Consider the following 26,015-nt stretch of genomic DNA (forward strand, 5'->3'; position numbering starts at 1 on the left):
CTTTAAAAGAAAAAGGAAAGCTTTTTTATGTTTTGAAGTTCCTACCTGATTTAGAGACATTTATACACAAATAATCTCTCTGATAAGGGTGAGAAAAATTCATCTGAAGACCTGCGCTATGGCAGGATTCTGTGATTAGGCATAGCCCAGCCCTGAGCTAATGATCATCTAATTTGCATACAAAAAGCTATTGAGAAGGAGATTCCACTGCCTCAGAAGTGTATGGCAGATCTTGTAGTCTCAGACTCCAGGAGTTATCTGTGATGTTTCATCAATGTATTTGGTAGAACTGGATTCTTAATCTGCATAATCTTTAACCAGATTAAGCATTCATTCAAAGCTGAAGCCAAATAAAGACAGGAAGTAATAATTTAACATCTAAGATCAGATTTAACATTTAAGAAGAGATTGTAACCGAGCACCATATCAATTTGCCAGCAAAAGCAAGGCAAAGAAACACGAACAGCTTTATATACACACACAAAGTATCACATAACTGGTTCAAAACAGGAACCAGTCGAATTTCCAGAGGAGATGAACACCTCCAAACATCCTTTAATTTCAGTGGGAATTGTGCACACTGTTAACAAATTACTGATGCCACGCAAACACCTATACCCAAGGTAGTTGGTTCTTCGTCTGAAATTGCCCTCCCGCCCCCCACAATAACAGGAAACAGTAACAAGAGCTTCTGTTTCCCCAAATTTAGTCAAGCTTCCTTTTATACAAAGAACATGAAGTACCAAATGAATACAGAATTTTACGAGCTGAAAGTAATCATTTTAAACTCAAGAGATATGATACAAAAGAAACAAGACTGAGTCCACGTATAAGATTACAGGTTGATGTTATCTTTAACTATTTATAGGAAAGCTGATGTCTAGTATGCAATGATGTTAAAAAATAAGTTTCAAGAAAGCTTTACTACAAAAAAGAGATGAAATTTGGTGAAGTTTAACAGATTTCATAGCTTTAGCTCCTGTGAAAATACTACTTTACTTGAAATGCATTCAGAATTTCAAATTTCTGAAATGCAATTTTTTCAAACCTTAAGTAGTCTGCTATAGCTGTTCTCTGAAATGAAGTATTAGCCCTTATAACAAAAAAACCCCATACTTTCTCCACTTTTTTCTTCTTTTTTTACATAAAGGAAGAATGAGGGTACTCCCAAAACAAAGTTATTTTACAATTTTAAAAGGTTACTACAGAAAAAAAAATGTACATTCCTTTCTTTCCCTGTGACTATACTATATTTTAAGCAAGACTGTGCCTAAATTCAGAAAATGCTTGATGTTTTAACTGCACAAGCATTAAATGTTGTCATATTTATCACAGAAGAGTCCGATGGCAAACTTCAATGGCATCAATCTTCACATTATGAGATGGGAAAGCAGTCGTTCAGTTGCACTCAGATTGTTGCTTGCACCATGGAAAAGTTGCATTTAACCTGGAATCCAGTGAGAACTCACTGTGACCTTTTTCGGTTCCCTGAAAAAGCTTTTCTACATTTTATATAAACCAACCGACACACAGGATGAACAGCTCTTCAGTTCTTTCATTGACTATAAAAAGCAGGTTTTCTTTTCTTTAAATCAATAGCTTAATAGTTATGATAAATATAGCTTTTGCCACGTTTCTTGCTTGTAATTCAGTGTAATGCTTCTTGATACCTCAGTCATCATCTTGCTGATTTCTCTTCTGTCAACGAACAGGAGAATTCACAGTTTTAGGACACAGTTACCTGAAGTAAAAGCACTAATAAAACATGACAAGTGTTTCCAGATACAATGGATATTAGCAAATGACTGCATTTCTAAGCCATTTTTTGAACAGTAAGAGGTAATATTTCCAGCAGATAGAACAAAGCAATGTCAACCCTCTCCCCCATCCCAAACTCTAGGATTTTATTTCCAGTAAAGAATAACATTTGCCCTGTATATTAGCCAACAGACTATATGAGAATCAGAAAACATGATGGCAGCGGCAGAAGTTACTGGTCAAGATGAAGGCAAACTGCCCTCCCTTCTCTGGCTCACAAAGATGTCAAGTTTTCATGTCACTTATCAAAGGAACGAAGAAACTGAATTGAAAAAGGACCAAGTGTTCAAGGTTTTTTCCCAATATACTTATCTTCTAACTTTTAAAAGAGTTCTTAAAAGCATTAGCTTCAGTAATTAAAAAAATACATTTCCATTTAGACTACATTTGTATTTACATTTAAATAAGAAAGAAAACAGCTAGGTCCTTCAGTAAGATTTGTCAAACTTCATTCATTGCTTCCCGCCCAAGATAAAAAAGTGAGATCAGTATGAAAGCTTGCTCTTCATGACTTAAAAAAAAAAAAAAATTATAAATCAACCCAACAATACATTGTATGATGGCTTCATACATTAACTTTTTCTGTAATTGTAAAACTTATGTTAACTACAAAAGCACAATTCCAGGCACTTTGATGTTGCCTTTTCACAGACGTGGAAGGTTAGAAATTTTTTTCACTACTTCTTACCAGTTTAAGAAAGTCGATTAATTTGTGAACATCCTCTCCCGTAGAAAGGTCCACAAAATCTTTTGGCAGTCGGTAACTCAGGTATGGACTCGGCTGGACAGTAACTTTACTGTTCGTACAACGGAAAACTGGATAGTCCTTTGGGAAAGATATTGGATATGACAAGAACAGGGTATGTGAATGAAGCTACCAACATTTCTTGAACTCCTCCGTGAGACTGCCTGAGTCACTTTGCCAATGTTTATTTGGAATTCATTCAACTAAACCCGCGCCTTCTAAAAATTGTAGCTTTCTTATTAAAATCTCTGCCCACTTAAGAGCAAAAAGTTAAAATGTTAATAAGTCAAATGAAGGCAGTCATTCCCTCACTTTAAAGTTTCTACAATGTATTATTTATTAATGCATTTAATATACATACACTTATAACACTGCTGTTAATAATGGGGCTATAAGGAACTTTGGGCACTAGCATCTACAAAAATATCGGATAAAGAAAATCTTTAAAGGACAAATAAAATAAAATTTAAAAAATCGCTGGTCATCACACCCTCAGAAGGAAAACAGCTACGGTATCCACCTGACAGAAAGCCATGTCCTCTGCTCTTGGCAGAAAGGATGTGGCAACCCAGACAGAGCTCCCACAAAAACATGCAGCCACCCAGGCCTGGGGCTGCAGGGAGTACCAGAGCCTTTCGGTGGTACCGGGTGGAGCAGTGAGAACAGCGGTGTGAGGTGTGACCAGATGGACGATCTGCTCAGCCTGGTGGCAGAGCTACAGCAGGAAATAGGAAGGTTAAGGAGCACCAGGGAGTCTAAGAAAGAGACAGATTGATGGAACCATGCTCTGCCCTCCCTGAGAGAGAAATGAGAACAACCACCAGGAAAAACTCAAGATCAAGGGGATCCTGTATCCTCCCTCCAAGAGGCTGAAGGCAGCAGGTCAAGGGAGGTGATTCTGCCCCTCTGCTCTGGTGAGACCCCAGCACAGGAAAGACATGAACCTGCTGGAGCAGGTCCAGAGGAGGCCATGAAGAGCATCAGAGTGCTGGAGCACCTCTGATACGATGACAGGCTGAGAGAACTGGGACTGTTAAGTCTGGAGAAGAGAAGGCTCTGGGGAGACCTTATAGTGGCCTTTCAGTACTTAAAGGGAGCCTAAAGGCAAGCTGGGGACAGATTTTTAGCAGGGCCTGTTGCGACAGGACAAGGGGTTATGGCTTTCAACTAAAAGAGGGTAGATTTAGACATTAGATATAAGGAAGAATTTTTTTATGCTGAGGGTGATGAAACAGTGGCCCAGATTGCCCAGAGAGGTGGTAGTGCCACATCCCTGGAAACATTCAAGGTCAGGTTGGACGAGGCTCTGAGCAACTGGATATAGCTGAAGATGTCCCTGCTCATTGCAAGGGGCTTGGACTAGATGACCTTTAAAGGTCCCTTCCAACCCCAACTATTCTAAGATTCTATGATAATCTTTATGATAGAATCTCCAAACTTGTCTTCACAGATTCCTTGTTTAAACCCATATTTGCAAACATAACCTTAACAAAATTACGACCTAAGCTTTCCAACTAATTTACTCATTGAAGGAATAAATACCTCTATAAAATATCAAAAAAAAATACCTCTAAACACTCAATTGTAGTAACATGTTTTGGGCAACTTGATACAATTTTCAGTTCAACACACTGACATGCAACATAATTGCCCACTGTATGGCAACAGACAGCTTTGTTTTAAAGACAGAAGTCCAGTGACTTCACAGAAGATTCTGTGATGGGATGTAAACTGAAGCATGAAGACAAGTCTGTCTGCTCTTGATTCAGGCTTATGCCAAAGAAAACTGTGTAAAGCATCTGGCACTGAGAAAAAGAAACCCTTAAAACAAAATTCAGGTGTCCCATGGACAGCTCAAGAATCGGGAGTGTGTTTTAACAAAGGAGAGACAGCTTTTAGCAGGAAGGTTTGTTGAATGGGTTATCATACAACAATAACCACACAGTGAGACTAAGAGAAAACGGCATGAATGTTACCCTGCAGAGTGGTGTATTTCCCTTTCAATGTCTTATGAAAATGGCGACAGAGCAAAAGCCAAGCTCGAATGTTAAAATCAGCTCAATAAAGCACATCATTTCAGTTACCTCTAATGCAATTTAATGGTGAGAAAATGAAGAAAAGCCCACGCTATCTGACTAGCCATCTCTCCTCAGCCAACTACCAAGTGTTTCCCGAGATCAAGTAACATCCTACTTTATATCTTCTATCCAGCTGTCCAAGGACTCATTAAGATGTGAGGACTCGGTCTCAAATACAGTGAAAAAAAACAAGCTGGAGTACAAATAAATGAAGACTATTCCTCCCTCTCTGTATTACGGGGAAGTTATTTGTTTTTACAAAGGCAATGCAGCTTGGAAGAGGGATAGAAAAGCCCTGCTCCACAAGTCCAGAGAGTTCAACCAGAGGACAAGGCTTCCCTGCGGGTACTCGATATGAGGAAGAGACAGGAGTTAAGCTTCTTTTTGCCTGCCCCCAAACATCAATCTGGAGCTCTGGAAAACTGGATGACAGAACAAAGCAGAACTTTAGGTGATTAAATAGAAAAGTAACAGATTTTAACAGAAATTGAAAAGAGCACAGAAAAAGCAAGTTTCAGGCCATCTTCTCCGCAATGTGGTCAAAGCCGTGATATGGTACTGTTTGAACTGGAAATTCCCTTGCATGCATCTAAACCCAGCATGTGATACTTGTTGAGATTAACTCCTGTCTAATAAGGTAGATTCCACTTACAAACAGTTTACATTTCATGAGTTAAGGACATCCATTTACTTCAATGGGATTTGCATGACAATTTGATTATAACAAAAAAAAAAAAAAAAAGAAAGGAAAAGAAAAAAGAAAAAGGCCATAAGGCCTGTTGGATCTGTTAGCCAGCCTCCCTCACCGCAGGGCTGTACCTGTTCAGTTGCTTCCCCTTCACTCTGGTCTTCTTTCAAGTTTTTCCCAGAGGTCAGTTCTTCCCATGTGAAGAGCAACGAGTCTGTTACTTCGCCGAATGGGTTAAAATCTATTAACCAAATCTTACCCTGCAATGGAACAACAGAAGAATTGAAATAAGCCACAGAATTTAAAAAAAAAAAAATTTAAAAGAGAAAAAAAAAATCCGAATACACATATATTACTGTAGAACGCTTGGTCCTCAGATAAAAAGATGTCAAAATTACTATCACCTAGTTTTAAGGACTTAAAATACTCTAACATCCTTTACATTAGACACAGGTTTTAAAACAAACAAGATATGACTTACTAATTTATTTCTTTTTTAAAAAACAGAATATCAGAGAGAGCTCAAATAAACTGATTTCAGTTCTATGCAAGGTGCTTTCAGATAAGACCACAGAAGCTCCATCTAATCCCCATGGTCCCCCAAGATCCCCAAACAGCATGAAGAAGGAATGGAGGGGGAACCACCACAACCCAAACAAAAAACTCCACCCAAACAGGGATTTTGCTTTCCATCAAAAGCCACTTCCGCACAGCTTCACATTCAGCAGTCCACAAGAATTGCTGTTCTTGGTCTCAGAAGGAACTCTAAAAATACAGAGCAGGGTCTGCAAAATGCTAGTGGACATCATGAAAGCTGAAAGGTGCTGCACAGATACAGATAAATACAGCATAACTTAAAGGCATTTTTAATATAGCCATTACTAGTAGTCCAGACTAGTTTCTCGTGCCTCACCTTTAACACATTTGTGTTCCAAACAGTTCCGGTAGTGTGCACAACCGCATGACTGTTTTACAACTGAAAAATGAAAGCTACTGAAAGCTACTGAAGCAACTGAAAAAGAGAAACTAACATGACATATTAAAGGTAAGAGAGATGTCTGTAGGGGAGCAAGAAATAGTTTGCACTGAGTCATCTCAAGACACAACCCCCAGCACAGGGCCATCTTTTCTTACCCAAGAAAGTGTCATTTCTTCTAATAAAACAAAACATTATAATAAATTATAATGAAATACGACTACAACTGCTAGTAAGAATTTGCAAAACAAGGTTTACATCTGGAAGAAATCAGATCTATAAATATGGAATGAAAAAGGTTGCTGTAACATAAGCAGGACTGAAGTCCTGCTTTAGTCCCCAAGAAGGGACTGACCGCTTGGGAAGATTATAAGAATGCTGTTAAGAGTATGCAGGGATGAAACAAGGAAAGCCAAAGCCTTCTTGGAATTAAAATTAGCAAGGGATGTCAAAGTTAACAAGAAGGGTTTTTTCAACTATATTGGAGGCAAAAGGACAACTAGAGAAAATTTGGGCCCACTGTTGAATGAAACGGGTGCCATGGTGACGGAGGATGCAGAGAAGGTGGAGCTGCTAAATGCTTTCTTTGCTTCTGTCTTTACTGCTCAGTACAGCCCTCAGGAGCCACAGAATTTGGAAGAATCAGAGAAAGTCTGGACAAAGGAAGCCCTTCCCTTGGTGCAGGAAGACCAAGTTAAGGAGCAGTTAAGTGAACTGGATACCCACAAGTCCATGGGTCCTGATGGGATGCACCCACAAGTCCTGAGGGAGCTGGCAGAAGTCATTGCTGAGCTGCTCTCCATCATCTTCGAAAGGTCCTGGAGAACAGGTGAGGTGTCTGAGGACTGGAGGAAAGCCAGTGTCATCCCAGTCTTCAAAAAGGGCAAGAAGGAGGACCCGGGAAACTACAGGCTGGTCAGCCTCACCTCCATCACTGGAAAAATGATGGAACAACTCGTTCCGGGCGTCATCTCAAAGCATGTAGAGGAACAGAAAGCTATCAGAAGTAGTCAACACAGATTCACCAAGAGGAAGTCATGTCTGACTAACCTGGTAGCCTTCTGGCATGACTGGTTGGATAGATGAGGGGAGGGTGGTGGATGTTGTCTACCTTGACTTCAGCAAGGCTTTTGACACAGTCTACCACAGCATCCTCATAGGTAAGCTTAGGAAGTGTGGATTAGAGGAATGGACAGTGAGGTGGATTGAAAACCGGCTGAAAGACAGAGCTCAGAGGGTCGTGATTAGGGGCACAGAATCTAGTTGGAGGTCTGTAACAAGTGGAGTACCCCAGGGGTCAGTACTGGGTCCAGTCCTCTTTAATATATTCATCAATGACCTGGATGAGGGGATCGAGTGTACCCTCAGCAAGTTTGCTGATGATACAAAACCAGGAGGGCTCGTTGACACGATGGAGGGCTGTGCTGCCATACAGCAAGACCTGGACAGGCTGGAGAGTTGGGCAGAGAGGAACCTGATGAACTTCAATAAAGGCAAGTGTAGGGTGCTGCACCTGGGGAGAAATAACCCCATGCACCAGTACAGGTTGGGGGCCGACTTGCTGGAGAGCACCTCTGAGGAGAAAGACTTAGGAGTCCTGGTGGATAATAGATGACCATGAGCCAACAATGTGCCCTTGTGGCCAAGAAGGCCAATGGCATCCTGGGGTGCATCAGGAAGAGGGTGACCAGCAGGTCGAGGGAGGTCATCCTCCCCCTCTGCTCTGCCCTGGTGAGGCCCCATCTGGAGCACTGTGTCCAGTTCTGGGCTCCCCAGTTCAAGGAGGACAGGGAACTGCTGGAGAGGGTACAGCAGAGGGCTACAAAGATGATTAGGGGCCTGGAGCATCTCTCTTATGAGGAAAGGCTGAGGGACTTGGGTCTTTTTAGTCTGGAGAAGAGAAGGCTGAAGGGGAATCTGATCAACACCTATAAATACTTAAAGGGAGGGTGTCAAGAGGATGGGGCCAGTCTTTTTTCAGTGGTGCCCAGGGATAGGACAAGAGGAAATGGGCACACACTTGAACATAAGAAGTTCCACCTAAACATGAGGAGGAACTTCTTACTTTGAGGGTGGCAGAGCACTGGAATAGGCTGCCCAGGGAGATGGTGGAGTCTCCTTCTCTGGAGACATTCAAAACCCACCTGGCCAAGTTCCTGTGCAACCTGCTTTAGGTGGACCTGCTTTGGAAGGGGGGTTGGACTAGATGATCTCCAGAGGTCCCTTCCAACTCCATATGATTCTGTGAAGGGTTTTATTATGTATTATAATAAAGATCAACTGGAATTGGAAACCAAGCCTGAAGACTGCGTTGCTACTGAAAAAAAACCAACAAAAAAACCCACAAAACCAACTTATTTTCATTTCTCTTTCTTCCCCTCACTCCTGAAGGATCTTCTTTCTTTAAAAGATCTTCCCTATCTTGATACAAACAGCAAATACCTTCAATGATTTATGCTACAGCCATCTGGTCTCTAACTTACAAGGATGCTTTTGAAGCCTTTAGTCACGCTGACATGGAGGCTTCCTCTCCCACCCACACTACCCAAGCCACCCTCCCCACAGCCATTGACGCACCATAGAATAGGGAACGCATGGAAACCTGTACAACAGAGAACAAATGCTCTGGCTGGTCCGTTATCATCCATAGCGAGTTACTTGTGCAGGTGGGGGCAGTCCCAGCACAGATGAAACCAATGATATTACTTGTAAACTGGAGGTGAGCCAGCACCCTGAGCGGTGAGTGTGTGGTTGCACACAGGCTTTCACAGGTCTCTCTCTCAGGGCAGATCCACTGGGTACAACTCTCGCAGAGCACATTTTAAGAAGCCAATGCACCACAACAGCAGTACTAAAATCAGAGGGCTACAAAAGAAATTGCGAATTGTGGGGACACAGACCTGAGTGGTTTCTTACTTGTTTTGGAAGGGTGAAGAAGCACAAACCTGTGTGGCTAAGCTGCAACACCTCTGCATCAATACTGACACCATCGGTGCAGAGAGCGAGCAGGGGCAAGCTCTGCTATCATTCTCCATCTCCACTCCTCTTCAAAAGGCAGTCACAAATTCTCATTAGAAGTGATGTTTTACTTTTGCTAATGGGGACATCTTGTTAGCTCCAAGGCAGCAGGAAGAGGAATCTGTAATTTTAGATTCATTCTATCACGCTGGAAAAACAAGCTAATGAACCAATTTAATCCAGACAGAAGCAATGGCTGGCAAAGTTCATTCAGCAGTTCAGAGAATCTTTCCTTGCATCAGAAACGTTTATGCTCAACAAAGGACTTCCCCATGAAAGGCTTTCACAGAGACTCCTCCTCACCCCAAATATGCGAAACTCGGCTTTTTCATAGGAACTCAAGATCATTTCTCTAGAGAAGAAACGGAAAAAACTGAAAATTGGTTTTGAGGCTACTGAGAGCAACACCTGTGTTTTGTGTATTTCTCCCTCCCTGCAGACAGCAGTACACCATCCACAACACCAACTGCTTCCTTGAGATAGTCTTAAGTCTGCACTGAGCTTTTGTAGCCGCAAATTGATGGGAAGTGGCAAAACAAACTAAATATCCCTTTTCAGGACTCATTAAAGGGAGTGTACTCTGGGTCAGTAACCGAACTGCCTTTTCTTAAGATTAAATGCTCTTTCAAGTCTTACATGCAATGTCATGATTTAAATGTAGTTTCAGACAACTTACAGTGAGTATCTCAAGAGCAGTAGTAAAACTATTTATCTGCCACATTCTGGTATTAATAATCTTTGTTCATATGAGGGGACAGAAATGCACAAGCCAGGAAAGCAAAGTTGTGCATATCTGCAGGGGAAAAAAAAAAAACAACACCAACCTGTATTACATAATTTATTTTTTTTTTCTCATCCTAATATGGGAACCAATAGATTCACTGTATCATGTCAACTTCACGCTTTGTTTTACTAAAGCATTAAGCAACATGCTGCTGAACGGAAGCGTCTTCCTTTAACTTAAAGGAAGTTAAAAGATAGATAAAATGCAAACCGAACTGTTACATCTCCCTCACTCCAGCTGCACCTCCGTGCCCGGTGACAATGCTTGCAAGGCAGAGACACAAGCACTGGTTTGCAGGTTAACAGGAGCAGCTGTGAGGCAGCAGCGCTCTGGAGCCACTCACCGCCTTTCTTTTGTCTTACCACAGTGACTCGCCTTGAACATGGTCACAAGTTGTTAACACCTGGGAGATACCCAAAGAGCAACAGCAGAGCCGATTCTCATCAGCTTTTGCACAACAATTGTGAACTGCTAGCAGCTAAAAAAAAAATAAAAAAATAAATAAAATAAAAAAAAGGAGTGGATCCAAATGAAAACAGGCTACCAGTCCTGCAACATAACCTCCTCGGGACTGGGTCTCCACATCATCAAGAAGACTGTGTGACAGTGTTTCTTCCTTAAAAAGGTGACTTGTCTGCAAAGTCAGGCACTCGCTCAGATGAGCTCGGTAAAGACAGTGTAACAGGAAAAGCAGACACATAAAAGCTTGCTCTCCACCCAGCCATCGCTGCTTCTATGCCACCCTCCATCCTGGGGCAGCCTGCTCTGTAGTGTCTTCTCAAGTAACTGAAATCGCTCACTTCAGTTACTTGGGAAGGGGGCTGCTCTCATTCACAACCATATCAAAGAATAAGCTTCTCCAAGCTGAATATTCAGGGTTGAAAGAATTTAAAATAAGGAGACACTGGACATTTCTCTCGTTCTGTAGGTGAGGTTGCCGTGCAACCAGCCTGAGGAGGAGCACAGGCTCTGGAAATTAATCACACTCGGCAACACTCAATATTCTTTAGCTGCCTGTAACTCACATACAAAGGGAGCGATGAATAATACAGTTGCAAAACCACAAAAGTATGTGTGAAAGGAGGAGGATCTGACACACAAAGGGCTATCTGGCAGTTTACAAGACCTGAGGGTAGAAGGCAGCAAGAGATATCTACAAACATATATTTTATCTTGACAGAAGAAGAAACACTGCTCATTTGAGATCACACAGGCTGAAACCTTTCACTTGAATAATCCGTCTTCATGCCTCGGCTGTGAGGCAGAGTTCCCAATGGCAGGACCCGCTTCAACACTGAAGTGTTGCTCCTCATCTTGCCCAAGAGCATCCTCAAGTCTGAACCTGGACAGATCATTTTCATTACCATTCAGCACGGCTGTTTTTAGTCCGTAGCCTGATTTTAGATATGTACGTTAAAAGTTGTGCTGTGTAATAGTACAATAGTTGTTTTCCACAACACACACGTTCAGTTTCTGTTTTGCAAACTGACTGACTGATTACAGAATTGACTATTACAGAACTACAAGATATTTTAGCAACATTCAAAGTTAGAATCAGAACTCACTACAAATACTCCCAACTCAAAGCAAATAAAGACCTTCTCCAGTCCCCTAACTATAAACAAGTCAAACAGTAAGACTCATAAATGTAGCTAGAAAATTTAAGCTAAAACAGAGCTAAACAAAGACTTACTTTTCATGTACTAACATGATTCCCAAAACCAGCTTGTGATTCCCAAATCAGCTTTTGAGATTTAAGGCTGCAGAATGCATTTTTGGTTGCAGCTGCTTTTAAAACAATACACATGTGCCTTTCAAGCACAATTCATCTGACCTATTTCTCTCCATTGATACTAGAAGAGGTCAAGGTGATTACCTCTGATATCGGTGCCTGAAGTTCAGATGGGACATTTCTCCCCACTCTGTCACTATCTGGATGTTCAGGGTTCTGATCTGAGCACTCAGAACCGCACACAGCTGGAGCAGTTTGAAAAGAAAAAAATAGCTTCTGTCTGTCACAAACTGGGAATGCCACATTCATATCCTCATTTGACAACTACCCCTTTGGACCCTAGACTTCCACATAAGAAGTTATCATTTTCAAACCTCACACGGATAATCTAAAGAAATATTAATGATTAGTTTTGAAGAGTTCAGATGCTATAGGGAAAAACATTACAGGAAAAAAAAAAGCCCAAAGAACAAGTTTTTTTATAAGAATCCCCCAAATTATTTTTTTTTTAGTGAGCAAAATATTTCAAAAAATAAGGTGGGGGTGATATCACAGCCATTCTGGCTGAATGTTCAGATACATTTCCATCAAAAGCACTCAGAGTAAGCACTATGCAGAGGGAACCTTAGCAACACGTAATGCTTTGCTAAAACAATTTAATAATGTTGCGCGATATCGATTAAGTGCCTATCTTAAAAGAAGACGCCCCAAGCCTGTCAGTGTTTATGAAGCATTTGGACAATGCCCTTAATAACATGCTTTAATTTTTGGTCAGCCCTGAATTGGTCAGGCAGTTGGACTAGATGATTGTTGTAGGTCCCTTCCAACTGAAATAGTTCTGTTCTATTCTAAATTATTTCAGCAAAGACTCTCTGTGTCATAATGAAAACTAAAATTGCTTCCAGTAGATTCATAGAACTGACAGAATTGCAGCTGAAGACAAAGTTATGTGCTTGAAGACAGACTACTTCTCTGGAAGATATTTACTAAATAATTACATCACCAGCACAGACATTTTTACACCCCTAATCCTATTATTATCCTCCTGCAGACAGCGTCTAACATAGAAAAAGACCTGGGGAACAGAATGATAACATCAAGTAGGGTTTTGTTTATGGTTTTTGTTTGGTTGGTTTTGAGGGTTTTTTGCCAGGACCACTTCTAAGAAGATGAAGCTATTATTTGCTTCCACAGAATAAACAATTATATACAATCTATTGTTCACTTACCCTGCTGTCTCTGTACACATCAAAAACAACTGAAAAGGAGAAAAAAAAAATATGTTAATCTTAAAAGATATATAATTTCACAGAAGATGTCTAAATCTGAATAGATACTTGTGTACACAGCACAAACTGTAAAGTCAATATGCCTCAAGAACTGCAAGCCTCAAGAATTAGGTTCGTTTCCAAGATGGATTTGAAACATTTCAAGAGCTACTGCAAATGCACTGAGAGATCCGCTGCCCAGTTTTACCATTCAATACTGTTTTTTTCTGTTTATTTTCCCCCCCCCCAGTGAAGAACATTAGATAAACTCTTAGCCCAGAGAGAAGCTTATCTTTGACATTATCACTCTTTGGTTTACAGGAGAAATTTCAAGGAAGGATCAAGACTCCACTGTGCCAGGGCTTTACAAAAACATTTAATATGATAAAGTTCCTGCTTCATGGAGATGAGGACTTCGGCATGTAACAAGACAACCAGGTTGTGGGAAGAAAGGGGTTGATGGGCGCTGAGGAGGTGACGGCAGTGAAATGGCTATGTTTAATGTAACCCAGAGCAGATACCACACACCTACTGATGATTAACAATTCTTTCAAACAGACCCTTTGCTACTCAGTGTCTGACGCAAATCTGCCTTGCTCCATTGTTGTCCCTCCCCTTGACTTAATTAAGCACGAATCTTTGCACATGCATCTTTCTATTAGCTTCTGTTCTCTACGGTTAAACAAATCTTTGTCTTTCTATTCAGCTAGGAAAATCGACAGATAAGCATTCAGGCATGACTACATGCAGAAGTTGTACCAGTTTAGCAGAAAGAAAGAGAAAGAAAAGCCAGATTTAGAAAAACCTCAGACAAATGCTGTCTTGTCACTTCCTTCACTACTAAGGAAGGGAATATTTCAGCTTAGAGATTTCCCAATACATGTGGGATAAACTAAACTCAGGATATGACAGAAGAACACTTGAGCCTCAGGAACTTCCCAGGAAACTGCCAGTCAGTAACAGGGATGTTGATTGATCACCTTCATGCATGTAAAGCTACTCAGCAGCTTAATCTAACATTTCATGTGAAGTTGGCTGGGCTAAGGGCAAACCACAACTCAACAGCACCAAAGCCAGTCACATAACTCTTCTTGACCATATATGCTAAATATCCACACAGCTTTTTGCACAACCTCAGTTACGTCAATTTAAAATGTCACTCCAGAATTAAGTGCTGTTTCTCTTGAGAAGACAAGCCCTCAGTGGCTGTCATCAATGTGAAGAGGAGCGCAGCAACCCTAAGTTTCTTCTCCAGCTGTTCAACTGAACTTGTTGCCTGTACCGTGTGCTGTCATTAGTCATATTTCATTAATGGAAAACTTGCATCTGAGCTTTATTGTAAAACGATGCCTGTCAGCTTAAAGCAAGCCTACGGCAATCATTGAAGCTAATGGCATTTAGCGGAATTTACGTCCCCGTTAAGACTGACTGCACACTGGTGACTAGCATGGGACGCTCACAAACACTGAACAGAGAAGAAAAGTGAACCGTTCCCTCTTCTTAGGGACCACCTCAGAGCAGGAGTGTCATGTGCCAGCAAGACTGTAGTAAACCTTTATCAGCAATTGCTTAAAATGAAGGGCAAGCCAAGGCTCAACTCTACAGTAAATATCAATATCCAGAATACTGTTCTTACTGGGCTCTTATGAAAGGCATTTAGAAGGTTCTACCATCATTCAGAAGTATTTATAAAGCATTCACCCATCTGTTATCCTACTGCTCTGATTCTGCAATGCTTCAGCTGCTCTGACTCAACTCTTCCATCTGGAGATGCTACCAGACCAACTGGAAAAAGCAGAGCAAACAGCATCAAAATCCCCAACGAAACAAGAAGTCAGGAGAAAAGCTGTAATACCTTTCCTTTTGAAAGCAAACAAACAAGCAAACCCAGATTTTTACTGTTCACAACACATATGCTACAAGACAGTGGATCAAGGGATAAGCTGGGGGATGAATGAAGGGTGGTAAAAAAAAAAAAAAAACACAAACAGAAAACATTTTCTGCATGGCATTTCTCTGCAAAATGACAAGTCACCAGCATTTAGTGCCTAAGAACAAAAAGGTTAACAAACCGTCAACCCAGAAGAGGTCACCCTGAAACCTCCTTTCCCCAGAAGGTAGCTCAGATGGCATAGTTTTATGTCCTTTACATAAGATTACACTTCAGACCTTTCAGTTCAGCAAACAGCAGTTTCAGAGCTTAAATCTAGGCATCAATTTCCAAAAATAGTGCCCCGAATTCTTATCTATCGGTTGATTACATACCAGCTAAAATTACTTTGGAACACAGAGGAAAATTAAGAGACAGTAATCAGAATGTCAGATCTATATGACTGATCTTACTTCAAAACATCAGGGCTACATTCACGTACTGATTTCCAGACTAGTAGTCTTCTCTAAGGAGTGGTCCTTGAGAACTTCTCTAGACTGAAATAAAGAAACCCTGCAGAGTTAAAAATTTTAATATAAAGACTGGCATTAGAAGGTATCTTTTTCAGCAAGTCATTTAGGTTGGAAAAGACCCCTAAGATCACTGAGTCCAACCCTTAACCTAGCACTGCCAAGTCCACCACTAAACCATGTCCCTCAGCACGACGTCTACACGTCTTTTAAATACCTCTAGGGATGGTGACTCCAACATTTCCCCGGTTAACAACCCTTTCAGTGAAAAAATTTTCCCTAATATCCATCCTAAACCTCCCCTGGTGCAATTTGAGGCTGTTTCCTCTTGTCAGTGCTTGTTACTTGGGAGAAGAGACTGGCCCCCACCTGGCTACAACCTCCTTTCAGGCAGTTGTAGAGAGCGATAAGGCCTCCCCCGTGTCAGACAGGACAGATCTATTTGACTGCTCTAGTGGGTCAGCAAAACAATTAGCCATGTTAGAAACTTACCCAGAGGTTGAATATTCAAAGCTTTATAGAAGACAATGTAACAGGCAGAAAATTCTTATGTTTATGTATTTTACTAAACTGAGTTTTGGCCCATGCCAGACCCGATTTAAATCTCTTCATCATATTTTTTCTCCACTCCTGGTCACCCCCCACAACAGAACACTATTCAATTCTCACTAAACCATGTCAGGAGACTATTTCCAATAAGATTTGCAAAGGACTCCACATTTAAAGAACAAGACAATTTACTTGGTCTGCTTAGGTGTATCAAATACCATGAATGGCCTTTATTCAAAAGTTTCAGCAGCTAAACTGCTGTGCATCAATATTCTAGGAGAAATTATTATAACTTCTTGAAAAGAAACTTACAGATCCTTTCTTCAAGGAGTACATCAATAATTTAGCAGCAAACATATGACAACATCTTTATAAACAAGCATTCTTACTACTGAATGTCTTTTGTTAAGCTTCTCCTACCTCACTTTTCGGGGTTAGAATTTTTCTTAATTAAGAACACATATATGGGGAAAATGTCTTAAAAAAAATTCATTATGCCTTCTGAAGGCATCTTTCACTCATTCATTGTGTTCTTCTGAGAAGTTCCAGCCTATTCCTTCAGGGTTTTTTTGCTCCCGATTTTATAGTTCTTCAGAAACTACATTGCTCTGCATGGTCTAGCCACAAGAGGTATAAAACTCTCTCAAGTTAAAAAGAACCAAGTCCCATGAAAGCAACAGCTATGAAGAGAGAGATGCATATCTACAGACTTAAAATATTGGGCATGCCATTATTTATGATGTTTTTCCACTAATCTCCAGCAGGAAACTGGAATTTAGCATGTTGCAACTCAGTGCGCTGTGGAGGAAATGAGCCTGGCTCAGCCAACAGCAAGGGGGCAGGAGGACAGGTCTCATTTCTGTGGAGTTTGCCCTGCAAGCCCTTTCAAGTTTCAAACCTCCCAGTACTGTGCAAAAGAACTTCAGAGGCAAACCCTTCATTTCTGTTTTTAAGTCTTTGTAACTATGTGTGCAATACGTATTTTAAAATCTTCATAAACATTCTCCTTTCCTCCCCCATATCCCCCTTGCTAATTGAAGCCTTAAGATACTTACAGTCTTCATCCAAGAATTTATACTGTATGTGTTTCTTGAAAAACTCCTGTATTGATCTGCAGATCTCCTCATGTTGTGTAGAGATATGATCGTAGTATTGAGTGTAGTCCCTCTGTGATATACCTGTAAATAATTTTAGTTGATTATGAAGAGTGTTAAGCATGCAAAAAACCCAACCAGACAAAATGCAGTTATCAGTCATGCATGTTATCTATATTTCAGAAGACGGGGTTCTCCCAAGTTTCAATCATTAAGAATTACTTACTGTTCAGCTTTATTCTCCATTACTTCAAGCACTTCCATTTGGATTTTTTTCCTTGAACGGTTCTGCCCTACGTTTTGTGAACCTCACTTTCTATGTACACCCTTTGACTATTTTCAAGTGAATTTCAGGAGCAACCTTTGCCTGTATTTAAGCTTCCAGTTCCTGGCTTTTCCTTTCAGTTTTATTCCCCATGGTCAAATACTTTCTCTGTTCTGCACATCAGATGTAGGGACCAGAATTTGGAACCATGAAATCAAAGAAGTAGAGGCCAGGCTTGCACATTAGTAAAGATGACAGATCCCAGCGTACCATAAAGATTCTCATTTAAACGACTTTTTAAGCATGGAATAAAGCGTACCTGTTTGATAAGGCACTACAGCTGAAACCTTAAATCCTAAAATCAACAGGATGGCATGCAGTCTAGTACCTTATTTCTTCCATTTGCCACCCTCAAGGCTGTCTTACATATCTGACATGAGATAAACTATTCCAGCTACATCACAAGCTCTTAATTTCAGACGTTTGTCTACAAGACCATAGTTTAAGTTGACATCAACAGGATTACACACTTGCATGAATCTTAAGTGACAGAAGACCTCATGCAGGATATGTCAAATAAGCCACTTCCATACCCCGCTGGACAAATGTCAAATCAAGACCTGCCCCATCAATGCAGAATGAGTAACTCATGCTATTTTGGGGAAGAAAAAGCCAGAATCCTCCACAAAAGATGCACCAATGATGGCAGTTTGCTGTTTTAACCATGTACAAAACACGGAAATTAAGTTTTACTATTAGACAACACTGACGACCTCCAAAGATGTGCTCTTTAAAAAAAGTTCATATAAAGTTTATGATGTCAGCGGAAGTTTGAATTATTAATACCACCGCAAAGCTTAACTCAGGTCTAAAAACAAACTGAGAGACGGTGGCATCTCAGGGGATGCAGATGCGTAACTGGAAAATCATTCACTACACTGTGCAATATCACTCTTTAGCTTGACTGACAGGCTTATTAATTCTAAGAGCATTGGAACATATTGTGAAAAATGTTGAACTGTCTTCAGAAATGCAGCTTGAGTGTTAGCTAGAAAAAAAAAACCCACATACCGGTAGATCTACTGGGTTTAAAAACTTAGTAATGAAACGTAGAATGTTTAATTAACCAGTGCACAAATACTTCATATTTGTGTAGTATTTGAAAGTAAATATCACTATATATATATTCTATAATGCATCTATATTCAAGTGTTTTAGCGGTTATTACAGAGATGCAGATCTCTGGCAGTTGTGGTGTTCCAGCAGGACATAACAGGGCAGGATTCAGCTCTTCCCCCTTCAAAAAGCTACGTCAGTAGCCATTAAACAATACCAGCTTAATGCAGAATCTCTGCTATTAGCAAGATAAACTTTGCTACAGAGAACTGTAACAGCACGAATGGAGAGAGAAAGAGAAGATGAGTGTGGAAGCACCAGAAGGAACAGCTCAATAGGACACCCAGACCAGGAAACAAAGAACAGCGAGTTCATTCCCAGTGATTCACAGAGGTGGGACAGAACAGAGAGACAAATTGCTGACAGCTCCAAACAGGTACAAAAAGGCACATCCAAACCAAGCACAGAGTCACTATGCTGAGAAGCCAGGAGAAACAAGGAGTAGCTAGCTAATATCCCTTCACTTCCACATCATCACAAGGAATCCTGGACAGACCACTTGTATATATGCATCTTGGCATTAGTGCATATGTAGGTACAAAACAGACAAAACGAGCAAACTTGGGTTTATTTTAAAGTGAAAAAAATCACCTTCCTTCCTATAAAGTCTGGATTAGAGCTCTGCTACGTCACTACTACAACATTTCCTTGTTAGAAGAGTTTAGGCAGAATGACTCAATCTTGTTAAGGACAAATGTGCATCAGTCCTGTGCTATTTACATTTCCTGTTCATCTTTAAAGATTCCATGGTAGACCACACAAAAAACAAATTCAAACTCCAGAATAGTATTTAACTTGAAATTAAACCCCTCAATTCGAACACCTGTATATGCACTAGATATCTAAGCTCCCGTTATAATCAGCAAAGAATAGTCAATATATCTAGAGGAGTCTAATTCAGCTAAATTTACCCTAGAGCTGACTAAAATACACGCTTTAGCACAATCTGCCTGTCCTCCAGCTGCCACAGTTCTCCCAATGCACCTACCAGCTCTTTGCACGCTGTGGATACCCTAGCTGTTCAGTGCCACTTGAAATATTTTACATTTAGTTTTTTGAACCAGAGTAACAGATTGACAGGTTTTCTGACTCAGCTACACCGAATATAATATGAGCTCAGACACCTCGCACACCCATGGACACGTTCTGACCTCCCCAACTTTTTGCATATAATATCCACATGTGGTCACGTTTTATCAGCATAATTTCCAACTGCCTCTGTATTCATTCTGCAAGCTGGCTATGATGCAATTCGCTCCTGAATATGAGAGTCACCTACAAAACAGCCTTAGGGTGAAGTTTCTGAGTTAGCAATTAGAATTAAAAATATTCCCACTGTATTACTGAGCATGCTGTGTCGTCAGGCTTTCAAATACAGTGGAAACAGAAATGTGGCATGGCACATTTTAAATTACAGGAAGAAGAAACCATTAATTCCAGAAATGAGGTGTGATAAGAAAGAACTATCTTCAGATTTAGCTCCGATTCAAGGAATCAGAGAAACTCCTATGAACCTAATAATTTTATCTTTAAGAAAATTCTTACCTATGAGCTTGTTTTCCTTGACAAAGCATCTGAATTCTGCACCAGGGATTAGTTCACACCATTTGCGAAGAACAAGCTATACAGGGGAAAAAAAAAAAATGACTAAGTATTGTTTCAGAAAGGTAACAGGTAACTTTTTGTCAGCAGGTATACACCTTCTAGATCTACAGTTCTGCTGTAACGAGATGACCTCTGAAGTTATTCCTGATACAAGAAAACAAAACTATCTTAATCTGCAATTCACATAATCATCTTAGCAAATACTTCAAAGCAACTAGACTTAATATTAATTACATAGGATCACAAAATGCTTATGGTTGGAAGACACCTTTAAAGACCATCTAGACCAAACTAGTTTAAAGCAGAAAAGTTCACACTGGACATAAGAAGAAACTTTTTCACCGCGAGGAGTGAAAAAAAGAAACTTTTTCACTGTTGTGGAGTCCCCTTCTTTGGAGATTTTCAAGACGCGCCTGGATGCAGTCCTGAGTAACATGCTCTGACATGCTCTGGGCAATCCTGCTTCAGCAGGGGAGTTGGACTAGATGATCTCTATGGTCCCTTCCAACTCTAAAAATTCAGTGAAATTCAGTGACTGTCAAGCATTGGAACAGCTCCCTCACAGAGGTTGTGCAGGCTCCGTCCTCTGAGGTTTTCAGACCAGATTTGATATAATGTCAAGCAACCCGATTTGATCTCATCGCTTACCCAGCTCTGAGCACAAGAATGGACTAGCGACCTCCTCAGGCCCCTTCCCACCTTAAGTTATCTTACTTTCTTCCACTTTGTATAGCATTTATAACTGTGAAATCATTTAGGAAACAACTTCAAAGTTGCATTAATGATAAAGCATGGAAAACAAAAACTCCTGCTGTACAACACAACAAATCTGTCATGGAATTGGCAGAAAGTTGCTCCCTCCTCGTCAAAAGAGCTGATGAGCAGAATTAAATTTAACCAAATCAACCTCTATTCTGGTATACACCCAAGCAGAATTCTATGACGCCTTTGAAGGAGAAAATCAGTTAAAATAAGGACATGGGATAGAAATAGTAACCAAACTATTATAGTCAATAGGACACGCTGCCTGGTAATTCAAACATATCTCTGGCACTTTCTCAAGTTTCTGTATTTCCTAAGCTGAAGTATTCAGATGGATCCATTATTTTGAGGGCCTCAATTACTGCTCATGGGTACTGGAAACTCCCAACACCTACCAACCACAGCAGGAAAACCTCAGTAATCAAAGGTGACGCTCCTAATTACAGTGTAAACATGAAACTCTTTGTTTCCACTTTCAGATGTCGTGTATTTTTAAAGCACATTAAGACAGTGCTTTGAAAAAAAAAACAAAACAAAACAACGAACCAGGGTTCATTCACTTCTCAAAAGCTCTTCAAGTCTGCAAGATGATGACAAATGTTATATTTACATAAAAATTATTATTAGAGACATGACTAGATGTTACCATAGAAGTGATAGCACCATATGAACAGTTTAAAGCAGTTAGTACCTATGTTGCTAACTTAACATTTTAATCTGGTAATGAGCATATGAAACGACACGATAGACCATTTCAGTTCAGGATGCTCCCAGCTTCTCTCTTAGTAACCCCAGGTGTGACATTTACAAGCAGCACGCTATCAAGAATATATGACTTTCAGCTATTGAACTTGTCCTTCCCAGCAAAACCTGACAGACATGAAAGGAAACTGCAAGGAAGCTCCAAAAGTCTGAACTTTAGCTCATCTCTGACGTGTAATTAAATGAACTCCTCACGACCTGTAGCGCTTAACCAGGCTTCCCCACGCTGCCCAAGCAACACAATTAAAACAAACAAACAAACCAAATGTTATGGGCACCCACCCAAGCACAAATGGCAGCCTGCCTGCGAGCAATTCATTGAAATTACCTAGAAATCATGCAAAGAGTCTTACCTCATAGTTCAAGGAAGGATCAGGGGAATCATCAGTACAGTGAATAAATCTGGAAAAGTAAGGGCACAGGCATCAAAATCTGTTTTTACATGTAAGATTTTAACTATAGTAAGAAAAATAACCCCAAACCATGAATCACAAAAGCTACTGTTGAATTATCTCCAAGACATACAATTCAATACCTCAGCAACAAACCTCCTTTTGACAATTATTGGGGGGGGGGGGGGGGAAGGAAAAAAATTCTCCTCTTTTCATCCAGTGTTATTTGGAAGCACTTCCATTTGGACAGGGACGTGGCTAAAACGTGTTTATTCACTGATGATGTTTTTTTGTTTGAATCAACAGTGCTGCTCCTTTCCTCTTTATTGTTATGTTGGCATAACTGTATTCTCAATAAAATAGATAAACTCGAGCAATCTAATCTAGTTTCATTGCAGCATGTTTTCCCTAGTACTTTTAATGTTTAACTTCCTAAACCACACAACAGAGACACATCATCATGCCTTACAGCAGTTCATTTTCATGAATAAGGGATGCAAACCAGCGCCACTCAGCACTTCTGATTCCACAGCACGGTATCTTTCTAAATTAAGAGCCTTAAGAAGTACTCTTACAAATTTCTTGAGAGTGGGAATAAACAAAACTATTTCCATAACTGCAAGCAGATGTCAAGGTTTTGTCCCTTGTGAGTAGCTGACTGTGTGCCACCTCTCAGGAGCTAGAAAGAACAGAGGCAGCTACACCCAAACCAACTTCTATGTACCTTTTTGTCATTTTACAGCAAACCTTGCAGTAAATCCTGTCACTTTCAAAGGGAATTAGCAAAAGAACATGCATTTTCTTTCCAAGTATACTCCCTGACCTTATTGGCAACAAACTGCTCAGATGTACAGAACTGTGTAAAGAGTCACTGCTGAGCAATAGTATAAATGTTGCCATTTAAGACTATCTCCCTTTGGCACTGAACTTAGTTCAGCAATCCAAAAGTCTAACATCTCTAATATAAGCATTGCGTTTGTAAGATGCGGCTGCCCGGCTTTCAGTTTGAAGCAAAGAGCTATTGTAAGAGTTCATTCAGTACGCAGCCAGCAGAAATAAATTCTACACGGTTTAGTTTAGACTTGAATATCCACTACACACAGAAAAGAAGGGCGATAGCAGGCATGCTTCCCAAAAAGCACTGTAATCAAACAGATCATATATATCTGTAAGCCTACATAAACAGATAACATCCGTCAACTACAGTTTATATTCCCCACAATTTAAGATCTGTCAAGGCAATACAAACAAACTCAATGAGGGCTTGCAGTTTTGCTAGTCTCAAAATTCCTCCCTTACTAACATATATGCCTACCGTGCTCAAGAAAATATCCCACACCAAACCAATCATAAACTATATATAAAAAGGCAGCTGAAGTCCAGCACATGGAGTTTTACAGCCTCTGCACCTCTCACAGACTTCCATATCTGACAGGGGAGTACCTGCAATCTGCTTCATTCCAATAAGATGCAGTCTTTTCCAGCAGCCAAAAAACATTATGAACAATCAAAATTGTCCTTGCTCAACCCTCAAATATTTTGGGTGAGAGCTATGTGGGGAAAGATACTGCCTCTTTCCTTGCAAGTCAGAAAATGAAATCCTTGGGTGCCATCCCAAGCCACACAGACCGCTCAGGTATTGCTGCCAAATCAAGCAAACAGGCAAAACGATGAGTACAGACAAAAATACTGCAGCGTTACTGTGTCTTGTTTTTTCTTGAGCCTTAATGACACAGGACTCAGTACAAATGAGGAAAAAACGGGAGAACACAGCAAAAGACAAAATGAACTCAGGTTTTTGTAGTCTCAGTTTCCTTCTGAACAGTACCGTAAGTTTTTGTCAACAATGGGACATTACTACCACCCCTTTTTGGGGGGGCAAATTTTGGGCAACTTGAGGTAGTTGCAATTTTCTATTTTTTACCAATTTATTGTAGCGTTCATTTTTCAGACCCAGCTGATTTAGTCTATTACATATGGCCTTTTGATCAGAGGCAGAAGGCTACGCGCATCCAATTCAGATTTGGAGGTACCTGCAAGAACAATCAGAAAGACTTCAGAAACCCAAAATTGTGAGATATCTGGGCTCTCTTTTTTGATGCCTTTGAAAATTGTCATTTTGAATACTTCTAAGGGTGAAGGAATTAAATTCTAGTGCTTATAGACCTTGTGCTGTGGTCAGCTTCTTTACAGATTTATACTTAGATGTCAAGAACAGAAGGATCAAGGTGTCTTTCTATGTAGCAGCTGTATGTTAATCTCCAAATGCATACACTTGACAACAGGACACACTACATAGAGCCATTATGCGGTTCAGTTTTCAACACTGAAAAAAGCAATTTAAGAAGGTTTGTAAGACCTCCAGTACTTATCCCACCAAGAGAGCCATGAACTCATTTGCAAATCACTGAGATTATTCTATGGATAATAAAATATTGCGAACATAATGAGAATTGTAAAATGTATTCTGTACCTGACATGACAGGTTCACCTGCTACCATCTCATAGTTTATTTTAAAACCTTAATAAAATAAAATTTAAAAAAAAAAAAATCAAGGAGAAACTTCTAACAGCCTTTGAACTGCATCTTTATTTCTTGAATGCTAAACCTTGCTGGAACATTAAGGACTAAAAGAAATAGGAAATTCATGCACCATTCAAAAGAGGATCTTGTGCTACACTTAAGTTGCTAGCAAAAGCAGGATGCGAGTAAAAAATCAAAGGCTTCATTTTCCACATCCTCTCACGTGGAACTGTCTACCTGGAAATAGGTTATACTAAAGCCTAAACCAACAGCTACTGTTCTTGCAAAAAGGTATCCTAAGTGCCAAGTCAGATCTTTATGAGCCAACACTGCCTCCTGTGTTCTGTTAGGAGAACACAGGCTGTTACTCCACATCTCAGGAAAACTTCATGATTTCTTTATAATTTGTAATTCAATATTTGGAACTATTAAGTCTGGTATCAAAAATGTAGTCAGAATTCTATCTTAAAAACCAAAAAGGACTGAAACATTGGCTAGGTTCTAAAGTTAACCATGTGCTTATGAGCCTGATGGGCTAAACCTCATTCAAGAGCAGATTTTCTCAATTGTTCTTGGAAACAGGCACTTATATTTTAACCAAGCCCTCTTATAAAAACCCAATTAAAAAAAACTGCATCTCCCCTCATGTCCCTTTGTATTTTACACATTAATACATCATGAAACTTTTCCTTGGCCCAGTGGGAGTTGTTTTACCTGCTCCGTTAACCTACTAGATATTTCTTACCTACTAATCATGGCATAGATGGTCCCTTCACTCTGTTTCCTGGACTTAGGCAGGGTTAAGTGGCTACTTTTAGACTCTTTACTTCACCTGTCTAACCAGCTTCTCAAAAGTTTTCAGGAATGAACGGGTCCATAGCACCAGCTGGTCCAATAAAATACTGAAAGCCAGTTTACAACACTTAAGTGCCCGTCAGAAAGCAGCTATTCTTGCACTCTTACTGCCCCCTTATTATAAGTCAAAGGGCAATCCCTGAAAAAGCTGTTCTCTGTATTAGGTTGCTTTTCAACACATTGACTTCTTATTTCATCGCTGTGGTTGTGACTATTAAACAACTGGAAAAGTAAGAACACTTCAGCATTCAAAATCCCAACAGCAGCATCTGCAGATTTAAAACATCTAGTATTGTCCTGTAGAACAGGAACAATCTCCAAAGTTTGACAAAATTTCCAAGGGTCATTAACAAGCAGGGTATAACAAGCTTATCTTATAACTGAAAGTGCACTCTCATGCCATTACAACTGTTGCCCACTGTTGCGTGAAGAGGCAAAATAGTTTTGGCAGAAAATAAACCCCCTTGCGTTCTAACACTCCTCACCGAGGTGGAAGGCTAGGGGCGGCTGGGTTTAAATTCTGA

The 26,015-nt window shown here is 40.2% G+C and overlaps 1 protein-coding gene across 1 annotated transcript in view; it reads right to left on the reverse strand.

Moving 5' to 3' along the window:
- Nucleotides 1-262: 262 nt before the first annotated feature.
- CDC123 (cell division cycle 123) overlaps nucleotides 263-26,015 on the reverse strand; it is a 40,311-nt gene continuing 14,558 nt past the window's right edge. Inside the window, exons 7-13 of the mRNA XM_074168126.1 lie at nucleotides 22,074-22,122; nucleotides 20,137-20,212; nucleotides 17,112-17,234; nucleotides 13,069-13,097; nucleotides 5,461-5,589; nucleotides 2,507-2,644; nucleotides 263-1,698 (exon numbers count right to left, since the gene is read on the reverse strand). Coding sequence (XP_074024227.1) covers nucleotides 1,672-1,698; nucleotides 2,507-2,644; nucleotides 5,461-5,589; nucleotides 13,069-13,097; nucleotides 17,112-17,234; nucleotides 20,137-20,212; nucleotides 22,074-22,122 — 571 coding nt within the window. The 3' untranslated portion in view covers nucleotides 263-1,671. The remainder of the gene's footprint in view (nucleotides 1,699-2,506; nucleotides 2,645-5,460; nucleotides 5,590-13,068; nucleotides 13,098-17,111; nucleotides 17,235-20,136; nucleotides 20,213-22,073; nucleotides 22,123-26,015) is intronic.

Source organism: Numenius arquata, chromosome 2 (genome assembly GCF_964106895.1).
Source record: "Numenius arquata chromosome 2, bNumArq3.hap1.1, whole genome shotgun sequence".
Classification (NCBI taxonomy): Eukaryota; Metazoa; Chordata; class Aves; order Charadriiformes; family Scolopacidae; genus Numenius; species Numenius arquata.